Below are 22,942 nucleotides of genomic sequence, written 5' to 3'. Positions count from 1 at the left end.
AGGAGTGGGACCTGATCAGAAGACCATCCAGGAAGTGATATGCATACACCCTCCTCTCTGAGAGGTTGGGATAACTAGCACCTGGGTAAATAGCCTGGGGGTGGTTGCAAGGTAATCTATAGCCATCTTCATGCAGCTGTGTTTCATCTAGTTGGGGAAAGTTTGGGAGATCAGGAACCTAGGTTTGGGACTCGCCTTTGACTCTTAATGCATAACCCAGACAGACTCCATCCAGGACTCGTTTGTCTGACATGGTGTGGATGCAGCCAGCTGCAGATTTTTGTCGCCTGCTCCCATTCTGAGTGACCATGTCATGGGGTCAGCCCCAGGTCAGGTTTGATTAAAAATTGAGGTTTTCCAGAGGATCACGACTGCCCCTTGTGCCCCTGGACCTATTCCATCTGCCAAGGGCTGGTTGGGTGTCCCTCCACGGATACTTAGAATAGGTACAAAAGGAGTAATGTGATCTGTAATAAATAAGGCCTACATTCTCTTTTTGAGGACCTGGATGTCAGGAAAGTCATCTTTGATTTTATTTAGAGGATCCTGCTGTGGATTTGTCAACAGGCTCACTGAAGAGCTTTGGCCAGTGTCATAACCATAAAGGGGAGGGTAACAGCCCTCCTGTGTACAGTACTATAAAATCCCTCCTGGCCAGAGACTCCAAAATCCTTTTACCTGTAAAAGGTTAAGAAACTCAGGTAACCTGGCGGACACCTGACCCAAAGGACCAATAAGGGGACAAGATAGTTTCAAATCTTGGTGGGGGAAGGCTTTTGTTCTTGTTTTTTGTTTTGGGTGTTGTTCGCTCTTGGGACTGAGAGGGACCAGACATCAATCCAGGCTCTCCAAGTCTTTCTGAACAAGTCTCTCATATTTCAAACTTGTAAGTAAACAGCCAGGCAAGGCATGTTAGTTTTATCTTTGTTTTCTCACCTTGTAAATGTACCTTTTACTAGGGAGTTTACCTCTGTTTGCTGTAACTTTGAACCTAAGGCTAGAGGGGATTCCTCTGGGCTCTAAGTTTGATTACCCTGTAAAGTTATTTTCCATCCTGATTTTACAAAGATGATTTTTACCTTTTTCTTTAATTAAAAGCCTTCTTTTTAAGAACCTGATGGATCTAAAAAACAGGGAAAATCAAAGGGGTTTGGATCTTGATCCACCAGGAGTTGGGGGGAGAGGTTAATTCCTCCTTGTTTTAAGATCCAAGGGGGTTGGATCTGTATTCACCAAGGAATTGGTGAAGATCTCTCAAGGCTACCCAGGGAAGGGACTTAGCACCTTGGGAGTGGTGGCAGCGGACCAGATCTAAGCTGGTAGTTAAGCTTAGAAGTTTTCATGCAGGCCCCCACATCTGTACCCTAAAGTTCAGAGTGGGGAAGCAGCCTTGACAGCCACCGTCTGTCTGCCATGAGCATCAGCCTTTCCCATGACCTTAGCCATAAGTGATGACGAGGCAGGGTCACATCCCATTGCCCTCGCAGTGAATCTGAGGCTGTCACAGAAGGTGCCTGCTCTCTCAGAATGGCTCCCACACAGAAATATTTTCTGAGTTTTGAAAGGGAATCAGTCCATGCCAAGATGGCTCAAGTAGAAGAGGCGGAGGCTGTGGATACTCAGAGGGTGGCAGAGGAAGCTTCAGAATTCCTCCTTAAGCAATCGGTCTTCCTCTCTCTCTGGTCCTTGGGGAAGAAATCACCCTTAACTGGGACCATCCTGTCTTTCACAAGGGATGAAAGGGCTGCATCCACATTTGGTAGAGTAACTAGGTCTGGATTGGATCTATGACCGTGATACTGCATCTTGGCCAGCCTCTGAGCTCTTGCTGGGTTTTGCATTCAGCCCTAATGACATCTTCCAGTGTTGCATGGAGAGGAGATAGGTTTGAGATGTTGAACTCTGAGAGGAAGTATTTGAGTGGTTTCACTCCCTTTCTGTCTAGATCTATTCTGTGTAAGTTCTTATCTTTTGATGCCTCCTCCTTTTGAGGTTCTTCCAGTGGGGGTTCAGTGCCTGACACTACTTGCCAGGATAGAAACAAAACTCCTCTTGAAACAACGTGCTTTGAGGTTCCTCCTCTGGGGGCTTTAGCTCAGATTCAGAAAATTGTCCTTCCCAGGAATGAGAAGCTACAGGGTCCTGTCTTGAGCTCGTTGTCTTCCTGCTCTTTTTGCAGCCTTTTGTGGCAGGGTCTTTCTCTCCCCCTGAAAATGGAAGAGGACGTGAGATAGTCCCTCCATCTCTTGCTCCTGTTTGCTAGGCAACAAAGTCTTAGAAATTGAGTCCATCGGAAAGGGTTTGGAACCTCAACCAGTAAGCTGTAAGCACACTTAAAATTGCCACATAGCAAGGAACCAGTGGTGTGGGATAAGTAGAGCCATGGAGTAGAGTATTAACTCTAAGTGAATCTGATATTTTTATGCTCTGCTAGCCTCAGCTCCTGGTTGAAACATACTCAGCAGTTGGCAAATCTCACTGGCTTAATTAGATCATAGGTCTCTGGTCACCCCAGGGGCAGCTGATCAAATAAGAAGTGGGAGTTAAACTACCATTGCCATTAAATGTCCAAAGATTTCATGATGTTTAAACCCCCATCACCTGCACCAGAACGCTGGTGCGGAGTGCACAGAGGCACCATTGGCTTGTTTTTGTTGCCCTTAAGCCAAGTTTGCATTATAAGCAATTGACACTGGCAGCTAGATCTAAATGTAAGACTTTCTCTTAGTATCACTGTAGAGAAGCTACAGGCAGATAAACCAAGGGACGAACAGTGGTGTTATGTATGTTTAATCCTGTTTGACAGAGAACTCAACCAATGTGTTCTAACTTGTCAAACTTTTCCAGTAACCAACCTAGCATCAATATTTCCAAGACCTTTTTCCATGACAGAGGAGAGCAAGTTTAAAAAACTATTTAAGTAACATCAGATCCTTAAGAAAGCAAATTTGTTTTACATAGGTGTAAAACTCACATACAGCTTTCACTAAGGGACTTTTTAAATTGGTGGGATATACTATATCCCATGTGACACCCTGCAGCCCATGTTCACCACTTTTGTATGGGCATATTTTGTTTGAAGTATCATTTGAAAACTCAATCTACAGCCCAACATTGTCTTGGTAATCTATCAACATTGTACATGGAGCTGAGATTTTACTAGGTGCTTGTTACTGAAATATGCTGTCATTCTGGTAATGCCCTCAGACCATTTTTTCAAAGACAAAAAGGCACACTAGCTAGGTGCTAAAAGCCCATTACCTGCTTAATCGGAGATTCACCAGCAGGGGAGTTATAAACAAATGATTTACAATTCTCCAGAACAGCTGACCCCATGACCCAGCAAAGACTTTTCCAGTACAGAGGGTTAGAGTATAAGAAAGGTGAGGTGGCCAGAGGCTATGACATCACTAAATATCTGAAGAACACTGAACTAAGGGGAGTGGTTCCAGGCTGGAAAAAGCAACAGCTTGTGACATATATTGCATCTAATGGTGAGACAACTGATGTTTTTAGAGTTAGCCTAGGTAAAATCTAGAAATTAGAGTGTGGTTTTCTCTCTCTCTTTTGTAATTAAATCTGACTTTTGCCTTAGCACCTGTAAATCACTTAAAATCTATCTTTCTCTAGTTAAATGGGGTTTACTGTTTTATCTAAACCAGTGTGTTTGGGAAACCCGCCCTTGAGACAAGGGTGGTGTATATTCATTATCCACTGTTGGAATGACAAACTAATTATGAGTCAGTACATTCCAGTGGGCCACTGAACAGGGCACTTTTTTTGAGGGGAGGGTGGGAAGAGAGACAAGGCTGGGATTGCAGGATATGCTGGGGTCACCTTCTATCTGTTCATCCATGGCTGGGTATAGCACTTGTGTTCAACTAGGAATGACTTTACATGCTGGGGGTAAACAGAGCCTGGAAAGGTGGTGATGCTGACAGTAAGGCAGTGTAAAAGACGATCCAGGCTGGAGAGCTAAGGGGACATAACAGACCAGTAATTCAGGTTGCAGCCTGAGGAATGTCACAACTGATTCAGAATCTTTTTCTTTCCCCTATAGGCTCCTCACCAGATCCTTCCAGCTCTTTACTTCCATATAGCATTCTGCCTAAGAGAGGGAGAGTTGGCCACAAGGGGTATTGTTTTTCAAGACAAATAAGGTCTTGTTCGTAATGTTACAGGCTTGTATTTGTTGATTATTTAAATCTAAATAATCAAGAGACACCTATGCAAGGAGCTCAGTACCCTAGCATAGCATTAGCAATACAATCAAAATAATTCAATAGGAACTCAGGCAGCCTCCTTTGACACTTCATTTTCTAGGAATGATACCTTCACCCTTCTCCAAAAATACCCAAATAGATATGTTTTGCAGCATACCTGGATGGTCACCAAATCTGGACAGTTCAGAGCCCTCAAGCCCACACACCGAATGCCCTGCCAGTCAATCTCTCTGCTTTATTACAAGAGCGTTCAAGGTCAGGCATTCCTGGAAACGGCAGCTGTGGCAGTATGGTACAGGGAGAGAGGAGCCCTCAGGTAAGCCAGTCCCAGGTTATTTAGGGCTTTGTGGGTCATAACCAACTCCTTCAACTCCACCAAGACCAACACACGCACCTGTAGACCCACTGCAACCTATCAGTGTTCCAGTCAGGATTAAGTAAATAAGGAAATCAAAATCAGACACATCAGCACAAAAATGTAGTGTTTATTTTCAGATGTTTCTCATAACACTCTAAACATACTGATAGCTTCACGTGAGATCGCACTATAGTGCTCGGCTATTAAGTCTGAACAGAAGTGGGGTGAGGCTAGTTTTGTAATTATAGTCAGGTTTAGAGATTAAATATTGCTCATTGTACAAGAAGGGTCAGTTGAGTACTGAGTGTTTATTCTGAGATATTGCTTCACATAGGAAGACCAAGAAAGCAACAGCAGTCAGACAGGGGTTACTGAAGCTGTAATATGTCCTTCTCGAAACACTAATTTGATATACTGAAAATTAAGTGTTACATCTAAAAGATTCCCAATGTTTATTTTATTTTATTTTCTTCGTTGTTTCTGAAGAGAGCAGCCCTCCCTTGCCACCTCTGGCCTTGCACATAACCACAAACATTTTATTATAAAAACTGATCCAGAAGTACAGTTAAATATAGGTTTCATTTACATGTTCATCTTCATTCTTAAAATTAAGTGCATTGATTGCCCCACCCCCATCTCTGCTTTCTTCCTGTGAGTGGGAGGGTTTTAAACACAGATGCTAGATAAAGAAAACAGCTGGAAAATAGAAAAAAATAGTTTTTGGAACAAAACTGGAAAAAGGCAAGATATTAAAAAGTTAGGCAAGATATTAGCAATAAGGCAACACAACATAAAATTAAATTAGAAAACACTGCACTGTAGTGATGATCTAGTTTTAATGGAGATGCAGTGAGACTGACGTAGGTCAATGCTGTTAGTCCCTTGACATCAACATGATTACCACATAAAATGCCGCATTTTCTAATGCTATTCATGAACTTGGCACATATCCTTGGTGCCTTAAAAAAACAAAAGCCAGAAGTGTAACCATTAAAAACCAGTCATGGGACTGTGAGGTTTTAAAAAAATTGAATCATGTCATAACAGTTCCAAGTGCCTGCTTACCCTAGAAGCTTAAATTGCAAATCAAATATTAACAGCCCTAAGGCAGTTTTCTCACCACAAAGCGGGAGAGAAGAGTACATTTTATTTCTCTCTCAGCCAGATATAGTTTCATACATAGCCCCGTGTTTCTGTGGTACTGACCATGATTGTTTAGTTCCAATGTTTCAACTGTCTCAGTCACTCAAGACTGAACTAGCTACAGAACTGAGGAATAAGGATTTAATTTTCAGCTTCCATTCAAATAAATCCAAGCTTTTTCAGGAGGCCAACATCCCTATTAAAAATAGCAAAGTTTAATCAAAGTCAGACAGTAACACCCCACAGAATGAGTTTGCTACATAACAGATTAAAGATGAGGAAGTTTGCAAATGCTTTTTTTAATATTAAAAATAGCCCCCACTGCTGCTGCTGCAGATTAGCTATGTTAGATGCTCATGATCGGTCTCCTTTGGAGACGACAGATGTGCTGAAGCACTAACCGAGATTCTGCATAAACAGAGTAACACTGGTCAGTAGAAGTGCTCCAAAATGTTAATAGAAACCCAGTTCGTTGAACTCCAGGAGTTAGTTCATGTGCATCTTAAAAAAAAAAAAAAACAACCCACAACTGCAAAGAGTATTAGTTACAATGGTATCAAAGAAGAGGAAATTAAAATAAGATCTGTGAGATTCACGGGAAACAGAGATTACTGAACTTGTTTTACAAGGTGTACAGTGCTATTTTTTAAATTAAATTTGTGTTGGATTTTTACTTGTGGGAAAGTACATTTATGATACTTCTCTAAATTGAAGAATGAGAGTCAACCGGTACATTTATACAGAGAGGCATATGAATATGGCAAGACAGGCTCTCATTCCTGACTGTTCCTCAGATCAAAGTAATCCAGGGTTGGGAGGACAATAAGTATATGGAGAAGGAAATTAAAAAGCCTGAAGATAAGAGCATCAGAAAAGGATAGTCTGCTTATACAATAACTTGGATCAGATTGACGGTCAGCATCTGGAAAGGGTAAGAGACTCTCTTACACAATAAAAGAAGCCACCACAAATCATATCTCCCATTTAAAATAAAGTAGACAATAACGAGCTCTTTTCAGACATCTATGTATATGGAATTTTAACATATGAAATACAAGTTGGTTAAAATACTGCTAAGAATAGCACATACAGAAACAGTACGTCACTTATCACTCATTACAAGTTTTTACAGGAAAAAAATGGTGAAACACCTAGGAGATCTTGCTGTATTCAAACTATATATACACATCTAACAGTCCAAACGCTACTTGTCTTGGACTCAAGGTAAGCACCTTCATAACAGTGTCCATTACAGGAAAACAGCCAAAAATACATTCAGAACCCCTACAACTATTTTCATAATTAACATTTTAAAGCATTTTGTGGTAGACGGGTGTATCTAAGATTGGTTTTCTTTAAGGATATGCAATCTGCATTAGTAACAGTAAAGAGCTCTTTGCATTTTTGTTCATACACATAATGTATCAACTTATTTTACAAGTTATTTATTTAAACACTTTCACAATTTTACAAAATTACTAAAAAAATTTGCACTTCAGTTTCTCATCTTTGAAACGTGCTACTTTAACATAATTAGGAGCTGGCTACATTTTCACCCATCCCCTCCTATTTCTTCCCTCCCACCTCCCCCCCCCCCCCCCCAGCAAAGGAACTACTTGGTTTTAGGGATTGCATCCCCATGAGCCCAAGACCTGCATTTACACAATAATAATAATACTTAATACTTCTATAGTGCCTCCTTCAGAGCATCTCAAAGCGCTTCCAAACAGTTGTTTAAGCCTCACAACACCCCTGTGAGGTAGGTATGGTATTATCCCCATTTTACAGGACCAAGACATTATTTTTTTTTGGGGGGGGGGGGAGGTTTGGGGGGGGACACGATCACATTTAAGTGTTTACTACAAGGGCAGCTTCTTAACCTGCAGTCTTGAACAAAATAGTGTTAATATTCCAGACACAGTTCAGTTCGTGGTCTTACAATTTGTATTGGCATGATTTGTATGGGCTTGGGGGGGGGGGGGGGGAGATTAAAGCAAAGTGCTGGGTAGGTTGCTGCTCTGCCACCGCAGGCAGGTCGTTTTGGAATGTTTATACAAATGGCTGGACTGGCTGAACCGTTTGCCACACTTTAAACAGGCATAAGGCTTTTCTCCTGTGTGCACGCGGATGTGCTTCTTACAGTCTGTTAAGGTCAAGAAAGTCTTGCAGCAGATTTTACAGGCATATTTGCGAGCACCTTCTACAACCAAGACATTGTGCTCAGATAAGGCCTTCTTACATTTTGAAAGAACATCAGCAGATGCCCTGGTCAACTGTGGTGGACCAGGCTGGGAAGGATGCCCATTTTCGAAAGAGGAACTGGTCCCATTCATGATCAACTGGGAATTAGATGTACTATCTTGCATTTGGGAGCTCCTAACAGAGGTCACAACAGGCATTTTGGGGGCTATGCGACGGTAGCCGGGAAAGTTACTAGCTCCACCTCTTGGAGAGCCCATCATTGCCCTTGATAAAGAGTGTAGTCCCAAGCCAGACCTTGGAAAGTCCATCCCAAACTGTTCTGCTGCCCGGTATCCAGAAGTCTGTACACATGGAAGACCCATTACATCCTGCATAGGTCTAATAAAGTGAGAGTCTGCAGGTTCATTGAATGGATTCTCCACATGAGAGACGGTAGCAGAGGAATGGCCATTAGTAGGCCCAGACTCTGGACTCATTAAATAAGAGGCGTCTCCATCCATTCTGCAGTCACTGGTTGTATTTGGAATGTTGTCATCATTTTGATTAGCACCAAAATTGCCACCTCGGCTCTTATTCAGAAAATTTGAGATACTGAAAGTAGACTTGTGTTCCAGGTTATTCGACACCTCCAAAATATGGATGTCACCAACCCTATCAGTACTAGATTGGGGGTCAGAAAAGCTACGATCGCTACTTTCCGGACTCAGTTCTATCTTTTCTGCACTGACTACTCCTCCTTCCACTTCAACAGACTCACTGCCTTCTGCTTGGGAAGTGACATCACTCACTTCATCTTGAGGCTCTGGGGAACTCAAGGGCTCGGATTTAACCACCACCCTCATATGTTCTTTTTCATTTAGACTGATCTCTGGATTTTCACACTGAAAGTTGTTTTTCTCAGAAGTAGCTTCTTGGTCAAAGCTAGTTTCCACTTGCGTTGCTTGAGATGCCATGGACATTTGCGAAATGTTTCCTCCACTGTTGTCAGACTGACTGGGCACTTGGGCATCTTCTTGGGGACCAAAAGACTGATCAAACATAATGGTGTTATCCTCTTGATTATCAGTCACAACATCAGCTTTAGAATTGTCCACAATCTTCAGTGAATCTGGTGAAAAAAATTCTTCCCGTGAATGAACTACCGACTGCCCGCTCTCTGGGGCAACATCTGAAATGATGGACTCGTCTATGGTAGGCCTGATGCGCTGTCTGGCCCGGTCTTCAGAAGACTGTTTCCGTTTGTGGAGACGCCGAATCGGAAAAGTAGTGCGTTGTTCTATGTTACTTCTCATTGATGAGCTCATAGTATTTTGTTGTTCCTCTGTGCTCTGGGTGGAATTTAATGCAGAGCTCACTATACTCAGTCCAAGCTGCTGAAGCATGAAAGATCTTTGCATGCGTGCATTTTGTTCTTGAACTCTATCACTAGGTGGCGACATTGGCAGCGTCCTTGTAGTAAGGTAGTGTTTACATGCTTTAACAACCGAGTTCAAATGTAAGTGAGAAGCTGCCAGCAAGACATCCATAACATTGCTCTCTCCAAGCATGAGCGTGGAGGTGTACATCATGTCAATCAGAGCCGCAAAGGCCTCCGCTGTTACTACCTCACTGTCCAGTTGGATCATGTTCATGGTCTGGTCTCCCTCTGCTACCGTAAAGAGAGCTCGAAAATGTGTGCTGCATGCTGCCAAAACGGAGCGATGGGCTTTGAAATGCCTGTTCCCCACCACAATGACACAGTCACAAAGTTGACCATGAAGACGCTGGTAGTTTAGCTGTTGAAAGATTTGCTCAAAATGTCCTGGAAAATCCATGATCCTACAAAATAAAAGAGGAAAATGTAAGACAAAAAATGGCTGATGTTCTATTTTTATCACAATGAACCAGGGTTTAAAATTTGAATGCAGGTGGCTCAGAGGCAAACTATCAATAACTGATCTTTTACTTACCACCACCATATTACTATAATACTTATGCTGGCAACCTTGTGAAGGAGCATAGAAAAACTGCAGCTTCTGCTAGATTCATTCTTTTTTCAGGATTTTCTCTAATGTACTTCCCAGCTAAGTATCAAACATACTATAGGCTGAGCTGATAACACAACCTATAGTTAAAGGTGTCGAATATCTTCCACTATAAAGACCCTACTTTCAGTTGCTTATAACTTCAAACTTTAACCCTTCAGGCTGAAATTCCTCATGCCCGATCTCTCCCTTAGCGAATACTTTCCAGCAAAATTTAGTCTAAAACAGTTCAGCAGTTTGAGAACGAGATTAGGAGAAAATATGTTGTTTCCTCGTACTAAAAAAACAAAAAATTATTGCAACCATTTCCCTGAAAAGCTCTAGCACCTCCATACTTTGAAGAAAGGCCTTGGCTACACTGGCGCTGTACAGCGCTGCAACTTGCTGCGCTCGGAGGTGTGAAAACGTCCCCCACCCCCCACGAGCGCAGCGCTGCAAGAGAGCTCTCTCGCAGCGCTGCAAGACTACATTCGCGCATGACAGCGCTGTGAATCCCCAAGTGTAGCCAAGGCCAAAGGGTGTGAAGTTTGACCAGGGGTGGGAGGGCGAGGAGGTTAGAGATGTGCTTTTTGCAGTCCCAGTAAAAATTCACCCAAGCATGGCCATGCTCTACAAAATCTCCGTCAGCACATGGTCAATACAGACTTGTTCAGAGAATTTAACTGCCACACTCTTAAGATTTCATCTTCACTGAGCATGCTCCAGCCGGGTCTTTCCTTGAAATTGCTCCTCTCAGCAGCCAAGAGAACTGAGAGCAGGCAGCCTGTCTTGCCTGTGTTCTCAATGGCCCCTATGCTGGCACCCAGGCAGCATGAAGGAAGAAGTTGCCTACCAAAAATGCAGAGGGGTGAGGAATAAGGAGGGGTGTTGCACAAATCAGAAGGCAGAAAGGTGGCAGGGGTGTGTGGTGGGGACAAGAGCCAAGTGGATTGGATAGAAGAGAGGGAGGGGTAGACAGGAGAAGGGGGGATAGACAGAAGGATCTATAACCACTAGGTAACACTCCCCTACAAAAACCTGGATTTAACCTAGGAGTTTTCAGTCTCTGCATTCCTCTGCTATCAGCAAAGATAACAGCATACTACCACTACCGGTTACTCCATTAGCTCAAGAGGTAGAGGACTGTGCTGTGGATATAAAGGTCCAAACCCTATTACTGACCTAATTTGAGGGTCAGCGTGTGTGTGTATTTAATTTGTATCATGTGGAACCAAGTTTAAAAAAAAACTGGAAGTCACATAAGAGCCACCTTAGAAAAATGTAAAGGTTGCAGTCAAGCACTCAAAAAACTAGGAAATGCTCAAATCAAGGTTGCACAATTCAGCTCCTTTGTGTGTTTATGTATTATGAGAGTATTTAATTACATGATCACACACTACACTTTTACCACAGGACCCCATCTCATTCAGTGCACAGATTGGACGGACAGTGCTCTGGGAATGAATCAGGGTTGCATAGTGAATTAGGCTGTTGCCTGTAGGACACATGCTTCATTTGTTGCAGAAGTTGGAAGGTGCTCAGGGAATGTGGCAGGGGACTGTAGGAAGAGAAAGGATATTCTAATGGTTAAGGATGCTAAAAGCCACTCTAGAGAAGTGAATTCTATCCCTGCCTCTGCCACAGAGTTCCTGTGTGATGCTGGACAAGTCATGCAAGTCGAAATATTCACAGCTGTCTTCTAATTGTGGGTTCCTCATTTTCTGAATGCCCAAAACAAAACTCCTGCCACCAGATTTGCTAAGCATTCACAACTGCAACTAGAGTCAACTGGAGCTATGCTCTGAACATATAAAGTGTAATAAAAATGGTGAATACTCTGAAAGCCCTAGGATTTCAAGCTGGGCACTCAAAAATAATAGACACTTGACAATTTTGGCCTTTACCTCATAGGGGTGTTGTGAAGACATTAATGTTTCTGAAGTTCACAGAGGTTATGGAGAGCACCACAGAAATGCACATGAGGAAATTGATAATTTTGTATTAAGTGCAGGGTTTGTTAAATGAAGACTAGGACCACACATTAATAGATTATAACCTCCTGCATAACTCAGGCCATAAGACTTCCCTAAATTAATTCCTGTTTGAATGAGAGCATCTTTTAGGAATAACACCCAATCTTGATTTTAAAATTGCCAACGATGGAGAATCCACCACAACCCTTGGTAAGCTATTCTAGCGGTCAGTTACCCTTACTGTTAAAAATGTGTTCCTTTACTCTAGCCTAAGCTTGTCTAGCTCCCACTTCCAGTCACCAGATCTTGTTATATTATGTCTGTTAGACTGAAGAGCCCTTTACCATCAAATTTCTGCTCCCCACATAGGGTACTTATAAACCGTGCTTAAGTCACCCGTTAACCTTCTCTTAGAAACACAAAATAAATTGAGTTCCTTGAACATTTCACTTTAATCTAAGGCATAATTTCCCCATCTTTTAATCATTCTTGTGGTTCTTCCCTGCACCCTCTCCAATTTATTAACATCCTTCTTGAACTGTAGATATCAGAACTGGACACAGTATTCCAGTAGCAGTTGCACCAGAGCCAAATACAGAGGTAACAAAACCCTCCTTACTCCTACTTGATATTCTCCTGTTTATACACCTCTTCCCTGATAGAACGTGACCTGATAGAATATGAATTCGGATATAACGCGGTAAAGCAGCGGGAAGCCCCAGGCCCTTTAAAGCGCCACCCGAACCGAGCTGCTTTACTGCGTTATATCTGAATTTGTGTGGAGCCCCAGGCCCTTTAAATCCCCACCCGAGCCCGGCTGCCGGAGTCCCCTGATGGTGATTTAAAAGGACCAGGGCTCCCCACAGCAGCTGGAGCACCGGGCCCTTTAAATTCTCGCCGGGGCTCTGGAATTCCCCCAACTCACATGAGCCTCTAGCTAGCAAGCGTCCAATAAATTTTTCATCTGTGCTGTATGTCTAGCAACCGAAGTGGACAGTATGCACTCTGCTTCCTCCAGTGAAAAAGGAAAAACAAATGGTAGTAAGAGCTAGGAGAAAAACATTTAGCAAACCTTAAGAGCAAGGTCCTATCTTCTCTGTAAATACTTTTTCCACTGATCTTTCTGGTCCTGCTAGCTCAGAACCCAAACTGTGTTGCATGCTTAGCAACATGAGCACTGTTCAACAAGAAGTGTGGGTAAGGTTTGGGATTTTCCGTTACTACAATTGAAAAGTTTAACACACAGAGATATTGTTTTAGACTGACCCTTGCCTTAGAAAGACAATTTTCCCCACTATCTGTACCTTTCTGATTAAGAAGATAACAGAAGGTTTTTTTTAAAGAAACAGACCAACAGTAATATTGCAGCATATTATATGACACAGATTACCAGACCCTATAGAAACAGCTAAGGCAGGACTGGCCAATCACAGAAACATATCTTGGGAAAGGAGTCAAAATTAAGAGACTGCCTCCTAATTTAAAGAGTTAATGTTTACATTGGCTTACAATTCCATGCATTTATTTCAAAATGTCATGTAAGACTCAAACCACGTATCTGAATATTCTCATATGCATATAGAGAGTCATGCACTAAGTGCATTATGCGTGTACAGAATTCCAGATTCATGCATCCTGATATAAATGAGACAAAGCAATTTATTTTGATATAGGCAATAAATATCAGGTATGAACTTTACTGACTTCACTTCTAAACTGAAGATGGGTAAAAGGAATTTGACCTCATTAGACAAGCCTGAAGTTTAAAAAAAACACAAAGCTAATCTGAAAGATTCCCAATGGATGAATACTTGTTTCAGGGCCAAATTAAAAAAAAACACATAAATACATTACTTTTTCCATTTTAATATATCTATGCTTCTTTTTTAGAGGAATGACTCATGCCAACTTGAAAGGATAGCTTCTTCCAAAAGCTGAAAACTTACAAATAGGTTTTAATCACAGTCTATTTCTTTTACTGCTGTGTCCAAAGCCAGTGTGAGAATTAAAAAGACATTCAACGTTATTACACCAACTATCCTTTTGGACATATCCGATCATAACTGAAAGTACTGGTCCAAACAAAGATTACAAACTGAACCTATAGTCGTCCCCTCCCCACCCCCCCAAATTTGACATCGGTTAAAGAATGCATTTATAGTGTGATGGACTATGTTTTGCGGAGGCCATGTCTACATTAGCAAGCTTACAGTGGCACAGCTGTACCGATGGAGCTGTGCCACTGTAAGATTGCTCGTGTAGCTGTTCTATGCCGATTGGAGAGAACTTCCCCCGTCGACATAATAAAAGCACCACCTAAACAAACAGCGGTAGCTATGTTGGAGGGAGAGTCTCCCACCAACACAGCGCTGTGCACACGAGCGCTTATGCCCGCAAAATTTATGTCCCTTGGGGTGTGGTTTTTTTCACACCCCTGAGCGACACACGTTTTGCCGACATAAGGGGTAGTGTAGACATGGCCCTAGTGTCAACTGTCTCAGATATGCCATAGTTAAACTGAATATCAAAGGGAACTTGGTACACAAGTAATAACACTAAGTCATGCCCAGTATTACAATTGGGTTGCTTCTTGCTTGCCAGCCAACAGCTGGCAGTTTACTACTTGGACTCACTCCCTCCCCACCTCCCTAAACCTTCAATATTTAAAATATATTTGATGTGTCAGACACCAAATCGGTAAGAATCCCTAGCACACAATTCATATATGAAAAGATGCCCAAATTACATTAAAGAACTTAAGCAACAAGGTTGTATTTCACCACATTAGAATGTATTTGTATTGTGTTCAACTGTTGTGCCAACCGTACCAAAACCCATAGAAAATTGCTTTGGAGGCCGTAATAGACACTTAATCCAGGTACTTAAATAGTAAAAGCATCATTCACGTAAAAATCAAGAATGCTTTTTTCTGCTTTTCGTCCCTCAACAGTTGAATTTTATTTAATAAGCCATGGAGAAAAATCTTAAAGAAGTTGACATTTTCAGTGAATTTTAACTCTTTAAACAAAGAGTTAAACAGGTCATTAGTTCTAAAGTTATATTCTGGTTAAACACACACAAAAGCTTAATTTAGTGACAGCTAAGATTGCGTCTGGACATACCCCGTCCATCCAAACACCTTAAAAGCATGGAAATAACGTAAGGGAATCATCTCCTGTATTCTCGATCACTTCACACTGCCAAGAACACTGTCAGAAACTCAATCAGGTTTTCACTTCCACCTCCACCAGATAAGGAGAAGCAATATGTACCCAAACATAATCAAACTGACAACCTTATTACTGAATGAAGTTTGTGGGAGTTTCCTAGGGTGTTGGTGTTGTGGTTTGGGTTTTTTTTTAAATACAGGGTTGGTAAACTCCCCAGTGTCAGGGAGGGTGAGCTGCAGTTGCTTGACAATCAGAGGGATAAACTGCACTGCCAAAGCTGCTCCTGCCACCTTGACCCTGCAGAAAAGGCTGAGACATGGCTCAGGAGAGCTTTTGTCCCTAATATTTTATCACCATTTAAAAGTTACTGCAAGTACGGACTCCAAACGCAATCTACTGTAATTAATAGCTGTGGAAGTAGAGCAAGAACTGACAGGGATTTGAAGGGGATTTCAATGCAAACAGTCTCTTCTGTGAGCAAGAGTCAGGCTAGCTGTAACCCTAATAACGCGAGTCTTGTAGAAGCGAGGATTGTGTGAGGCGAGTGGGAAAGAACTGTGTGAGAAGTTGTTGTGACCTTGTGTTAGATAAGTATGAAATGTAGACTATAGTCTAAATAGAGGTGAGAAAAATAAGATAGCAGGATGACCTATGTATAAACAAAATGCAGCTGTTGCTCATCATTGTATGTAACAAAAGGTATAAATGTTGGCTCTAATTCTTTATCTTTTGAGAGACCTGTTTAGCTGCTCCCTCCACGCAATTGCTAGAGATAATAAAGTATCTGATTTCCTGCACCCAACCTTAGAGTGAGAACTCTGTTTTTCTCCGACACAGCAATGCATAGTTTATCAGTCAAAGGAAAGCTCTGTGAAGGAGTAAGCATCATCACTTGCTTCCTGAAACACAATACAGCCTCTCATACACTTCTGGAGGTTTGACACAACCAAAAGCAACTGTAGCAGCAGTGTGTGTGCGAGCCTGCACTCTGGCAACAGGTCTACATAGTGTGTTCCTCTTTTTTCTAGGTCCCTTGCCCCGCCCCTGTGAAGAGTATCTCAGCTTTCAAACCTGCAATATGTGACACTTGAAAGCAAAGCATGACAAATGACTGAAATGTGAAACACTTGCATTTTGGCCCATCATACCAAAGTTTACAGATTCTAATGGTTTAAGTAAAAAAAATTAAAAGGTGTTTTTTCACTAAGAAAATTAAATTATCTTTAAAAGATTTTCTCATTGCATCCATAACATCACCGATTGGGTCATCAATTTGAACCCTAGCACTGCAAATGCCTAGCCAAGACCTTTACCACCTAGGCTTACAGGTGTAATTGCTATCCTGTAGGGGAACACTCACTAGAAGGGGACTTGACACACATTTTCCCAGTGGGTTTGCTAAATAGTGGTAGAAAATTGGAGATCGGGGTCCTAGATTCTATCCCTCACTTCAAGGCGGCAATGTGATATACTCATCAGAGATAGGATAAGAAAAAACACAAAGAACAATCAATCTGAAAGGCATCATGGCTGAGTGGATAAGATTTGGGTTACGATACTAGAGACCTGGGTTCTACATTACAGCAGCTACAGCTGCTGTAGCATAGACATTTTCTACGTTGCCTGGAGTTGTTCCATCGAGAGGCAGTAACTAGGTCAATGGAAGAATTCTTCCATCTACCTAGCTGTGTCTGCAGCGGGGGTTAGGTCAACTTAACTACTTCACCCAGGATGTGAAATTTTTTACAGCTCTGAGCAATTTAGCTAGGTCAGTCTAAATTCTAAATGTAGACCTGTCCTTAGTGCATCTGAAATGACCTTTTTAACATCTACTTGTTAAAGGGAAAGTGTGGGGGTAGGGTACAGGTGACAACTTATACTTGACTGACTTGTAGGGTTGGGGTCATGGCCTTGGTTGATAATAAAGGTGGTGAAGGGCACAGAACTATATACTGTGTGAGATCTGAACTCACGTTCTCTGGTTCTCAGGTCAGGGAACAGTATAGTGGCACTCTCTCTCTTCCTCTAATTGCTACAGAACAATCTGGGGATGGCAGAAACATTATGTCGTATTAAGTTCTATACAGGCAATTCACTTTCAAAAATGTTCAATATGTTCATTGTATGTTGGCATATATAAAAACTGACACTCGTGAAAATTATGTAAGAAGAATAGAAACAAATACCTACTCTGCCGATGTGGGGTAACGTGTGATGCAAAAATCAGATCCAAGGAGTTTATACACTTGTCTAAAGGGATAAAGTGGGATGCCACATTCAAAAGCGATCATTCTGGGACACATTAACAGCAGTGTCATATATAAGACACAGGAGATAATTGTTCAGCTCTACTTGTCACTGGTGAGGCCTCAGCTGGAGTACTGTGTCCAGTTCTGGGCATCACTTTTTAAGGAAAGAAGAAAAAACTGCAAAGAGTCAAGATCAGAGCAAAAAAATAATTAGATGTTTGGAAAAAATGTCCAATTCTTTCACTCTTTCCTCATCTGACATGCTTAGTCTAGAAAAGAGTTTTCAAATATGAAAAAGGTTGTTTTAAAGAGGACAGTGATCAATTGTTCTCCAAGTCCATCAAGGGTAGGACAAGAAGTAATCAGCTTAGTTTGCAGCAAGGGATATTTAGATAGAAAGTTTTTCCTAATAACAAAACTATAAAGGATAGTTAAGCACTGGAACAAGTTACGTCGGGAGGTTGTGGAATTCCCATCAATGGAGGTTTTTAAAAACAGGTTAGACAAACGGCTCTCAGGGACAGTCTAGATATATTTAACCCTGCTTTGGGGGCGGGGGGGAGGATTAGGTGGCCTTTTTCTATATTTCTACAGAAATATACATGTCTACATTTCTATTATTATTGTCTTATTATTCCATTTGTATCTGCCTGACCGGCACCAAACCACCACAAAAACTTCAGATACTATGTCAGTTTTAATTTCTCTGTTTTGTCAGTTTTACAGTATTTCTGAAAAATAAAGCTTTAACACTCCCGTAAAAATGAAACTTTTCTTATGGCTTTGCTACCGCTGCACCATAACATGACACTTGTATTCCCAATCTTCATCTTGATCTGCAAAAGCTGAACGGATCCATAGGATGGCTTCTCTGCCACCTACCTCTCAAATGGAGGCCCCAACTTTAAAAAGAAAATTCAGTTTCCAGCTTTCCCATTTAAAAGCAATCCTCTGTCCATGAATCAAACCTCAAATACCATATGGAGACAAAGAAAGCTGCATTTAAGTATCCCAGGAGAAAGAGCAGCCACAGATACCTGAGCATGATACCATCTTGCCCAACAGGGCATTAAACGTCTAAATCTAACACATTAACCTCACTTTACCATTTACTAGAAATTCAAGAACCCTAATGACTTCTCTCAACCCTTGCTAATTTCGAAGCAGCCTGGAAACAATGCACAAGTTTTTAACAGTGAGAGTAATTAACCAATGGATAATTTACCAAGGATGGTGGTGGATTCTCAATCATTGACACTGACTGGATGTTTTTTCTAAAAGATCTGCCCTAGCAAATATTTTGGGGAAGTTCTATGGCCTGTGTTAAACAGGAAGTCAGAATAGATGATCATAGTGGTTCCTGCTGGCCATGGAGTCTATAAATCTCTGCATACTGTTTTTTAATTCTAGTCATCTAACCAATGATGATTTAGTTTAACTCAGAATGGAGAAATACATTTTTACCAGAAAAATTTAAAACAGGCCAAAGTGACAAATATCATTTGTGCCTTCTCCACTGTAGATGATACATGGGCTGAATCAATTTCCTTCATGATTTTAACTTCCAAAGCAGATTATTTTATCTATAAATTAGGCATGTCTCCAGCAAATCAATACTGTATTTTAACTGAGATTTGACAAAGTCCCCTGCTTCTGGCCTCCCCAAACCTATTCATATTAAAATTATTTCAAGATTTTATCTTCTCACGGCAGTGTAATTTGAACCACTATTAACGGAAAGTCTGTGTTGTACAATCTTTCATACAAATCCATATGATTCCAGACATTTTAGCATGTACTAATTAATAAAAATATTTTTGGCTGAAGTAACAACCATAATTTTGTAATTCTTAACTCTTCCAAAAACCTCAGCCACAAGTGTGTTTTTTAAAAGAGAAGTTTATTTATCATATGTTCAAATAATGTAGCTATGTCTAAACTAATTACTTTTAGTTATGGGAAATAACGAACTGTTACAATCACTAATTTAAACAGTGACACAACAAAGTTAAAAGAAAAAAGTAGCAACTAACAGGCTGCCTATGCTCCCTTTGCTTTGTTACATATTTCAATTTTATATCAAAGTGTAACAGTAGCCAGATGGTTACTAGTTTGACCTTTGCCAAATTTGTCTTTGATAGTACTATTGTGTAAAAAAAACGTAGATCCTAAACATATAAATAAAAGAACATAAGAATGGCCATACTGGATCAGACCAAAGGTCCATCTAGCCCAGTATCCCGTCTTCTGACAGTGGCCAATGCCAGGTGCCCCAGAGGGAATGAACAGAACAGGGAATCACAAAATGCAGTTGCCAAATGACCTGCATACAGTCTACAGACAAATATCTTTTTGTACTTTGGCAGTTTGCTTTGCAAGACATTACACCATTTGTTGTACCTTCCATTACACTTGCTAGAATGCATTCAATGTTATAAATGCAAGCCAACAGAGGTTCTAAAACAGTCACCTACAATTATTTTTATTCTCTGAAAATTCCAAATAATCAAACCAGGAGTGGGGGAGGTGTGGGGGGGAAACATGGGGGGAGGAATAGCTGTTATAAGTGTTTGGGTACACTAGAAAGATAACCTGGAGTCGAACTAAAGAACTAAGCTACGCCAAAACTTGTTTCACACCTACTTGAACAGCAAGTCACTCATAGTTGTACAGATTTAGAATGAAGAACAGGAGTACTTGTGGCACCTTAGAGACTAACAAATTTATTAGAGCATAAGCTTTCGTGGACTACAGCCCACGAATGATTTCACAGTTTTTATCGTTCACTATCCAAGAAGTTAAAAAATAAAATCTGCAAAGGGTTATTTTTTGAAAACTCTGCTTCACATACTTGGTCACATGATTTTGTAACACGTGATTTGCTTAGAATCACACATTTTTAAAGAAGTGTTTCATAGAGTCTTGTAGCAGAGCTCAAATGCCAACTTCATTTCACTAGATTCTGTAGTATGTCAAATGCTGTTTTGGAAGACCTCATTCCCCCTGGCTTAGAAGTCTCAGTGGCATGAATGATGTCTTGAAAGTGAAAGATTTGTGTGAGCTGACAAATTTTTGAATCTGCCAAGAGAAAATCTATATGGCAACACAAAGGCGGCTACAAGTATATAAAAAAAAGCTCTCGGTTGGTTTTCTGCAAATTACACATTAACCAGTAGCTGTGTTTTTAATACAACACACACCACATTTTTATCATTTACTTAATTATTCTTACGCAACCACAACTGCGTTCAGTAGCACTAACCAAGGACTAGGGTAGCCACCACAGTGAAGTCAGCAAGCCTTTGCTCACTTCAGAATGACCAGACCCGGCCCTATAATTATTTTTCAATGTGTCTACTACAACCTGCAGGTTGTAACACCTGTTACAAAGTTGCACAAATGTGAGCACTCGGTAGAATTTCCAACACAAATGGTTAGAGACTGCAGGTGTGACTACCAACCCACTCCCCATATGAATTCCACCCACATACACAAGACAGATCCTCAGACCAGGTGGTTTTCACTACAGACATCCCCCCCAATCCACACACTTGCTCAGGGGTACCCAACCTGGGGGAATGTCACTACAGTTCTCCCCACATACAGTCTTGGGAGAATTTTGGGACTCAATTTTTCCCAACAACAGGGGAACCTGCATGGAGTGGGGAGGGGGGCTGGGTCTGGAGATCATGGGAACCTGAAGGGAAGGCTCAGGATGGACAGATGAGGGAAGGCTGAAGTGGGGGGCCTACATGCAGATCTGTCACTGCAGGGGAGCCGGGGCAGGGAGATGAGGGCAGCTGGGGGGGGCTGGGGTATGTCTGTCCCTGCAGGAGGATGTGTAGATGAGGGAAGGATGCAGTGGGGGGGGGCCTACATGCAGATCTGTCACTGCAGGGGAGCCGGGGCAGGGAGATGAGGGCAGCTGGGGGGGCTGGGGTATGTCTGTCCCTGCAGGAGGATGTGTAGATGAGGGAAGGATGCAGTGGGGGGGCTACATGCAGATCTGTCACTACAGGGGAGCCGGGGCAGGGAGATGAGGGCAGCTGGGGGGGCTGGGGTATGTCTGTCCCCACAGGAGGATGTGTAGATGAGGGAAGGATGCAGGGGGGGCCTAGGGGCAGGGCTAGCACTGCAGGGGGCTGGGGGCAGAGAACGAGGGCACCCTGCGGGGGTGGGGTGGGCAAATGAGGGCAGCCTACAGGGGTAGGGGCGGGTTGGAGTCTGCCCCTGCAGGGGGGGGAGGTGGATGAGCGGAGGCTGCAGTGGGGGCCTACGGGCAGGGCTGTCCCTGCGGGGGTGGGGCGTGTATGGGGGGCCTGGTACCAGCCCGAGCCCTGGCCAGAGGGCCCCCCCCCGCCGCCCTGTCACTCACCAGCCGGCCGAGGCCCCGCCCCTCCCGCGCAGACTGTCTAGTGTCGGTGACACTAATCTTGCCGTCTCCCAGGCCCCGGCGCATGCGCAGGACCCCGGCCCCCTTCTCACTCCCCAACCCCCCCTCCCCGCGCATCGGCGAGACAAGCGCTGACAAGAGAACAAACCACCCCAAACACAGCGCGCGCCCGCCCCGTCTCCCGCGCGCCCCCGGCGCAGCGCGCGCAGCCTCTCCCTCCCGCCCGCCACCCCGGGCCTGCCTCACCTGCGCCGTGCAGTCCCCGCCCCTCCCGCGGCTCTGCGTCTCCGGGCGGGGGGGGGCCCGTCCTTCTCGGCCCCGGCGGGTTCCTCTCCAGCTCGCTCCGGTCTCCTCCCCCCTCCACTCCGGACACTGCAACCGCCTCGCCGGCAGCAGGAAGTGACGCCATCGTGTGGCGGCCAATCAGCGGGGTGGGCGGGGACGAGAAGAAAAAAAGGCTCCGCAGCCTCCCGGGATGCGAAACTCCTAGCCAATCATAGGGCTCCATTCGCGGCCCTTGGCGCCCCGAGGAGTAGCCTCAGCCAATCCGCCACCAGTTTGCTGATACCACCACGGTGCTCCAGGGGCTTGATCAATAAACTGCTCGCTGATTGGACATGCCCTCCATAAACCAATCAGAATGTGATTTCACTCAAGGCTGAGGCTCAGACGCGCCCCCTTCCCTGTCAAGCAGAACTGCAGCCTCCCAAGAGCTTCAGCGCCCTCCCACTTTAGGGCTTCCCCCGCCCCCTTCCTTCCCCCATGTTCATTGACCTGATCCCACCTGAGCTGGGCCCCTATGCACCCTCCAGGACCAGTCAGTGCCCCACATCAGAGCCCAGAGCCTGTTAAAGTAGGATGGAAACTGTGCACACCCTCATCTACAGCATAGGTACCTGGGCTTGGAAAGCAATGCTCCAGGGCGTTTCCAGCAGGCTATAAAAGCAGAACTGTTGCCAGTCCCCGATGTTCAAAAATCATGAGTCAGGCTCCCAAAAAATCATGAAGCTGTATTAGAAATCATGAGATTCTTTTAGAAAATTAACATTGGGTTATTTTCCTTTGCCTTCTGGTTTTTGAGCCTATAGGGTGCACTTGAGTCCTATTCCCAAGCTGTTCCCTGCACTTGTGAAGGCCACAAACTTACTTTTTAATAAAAATGAAAGCTGAGATTTTCACATCATTCTGTGCCTGCAAAGCTGGGGCTTGAACTGAAACATCAAATATT

At 43.0% G+C, this 22,942-nt stretch overlaps 1 protein-coding gene across 1 annotated transcript; it reads right to left on the bottom strand.

Annotated features, from left to right (window-relative positions):
• Positions 1-4,688: 4,688 nt before the first annotated feature.
• On the bottom strand, positions 4,689-22,125 carry ZBTB5 (zinc finger and BTB domain containing 5). The gene is made up of 2 exons (XM_005309196.4): positions 21,961-22,125; positions 4,689-9,744 (listed from the first exon to the last, which is right to left on the bottom strand). Exon 2 carries the CDS (start codon positions 9,738-9,740, stop codon positions 7,713-7,715), a length of 2,028 nt encoding a protein of 675 aa, XP_005309253.4. The 5' UTR covers positions 9,741-9,744; positions 21,961-22,125; the 3' UTR covers positions 4,689-7,712.
• Between the last annotated feature and the right edge of the window lie 817 nt (positions 22,126-22,942).

Source organism: Chrysemys picta, chromosome 6 (genome assembly GCF_011386835.1).
Source record: "Chrysemys picta bellii isolate R12L10 chromosome 6, ASM1138683v2, whole genome shotgun sequence".
Taxonomy (NCBI): Eukaryota; Metazoa; Chordata; order Testudines; family Emydidae; genus Chrysemys; species Chrysemys picta.
Note: the sequence above shows the minus strand (reverse complement) of the source record. Positions and strands in the feature narration are given on the sequence as shown.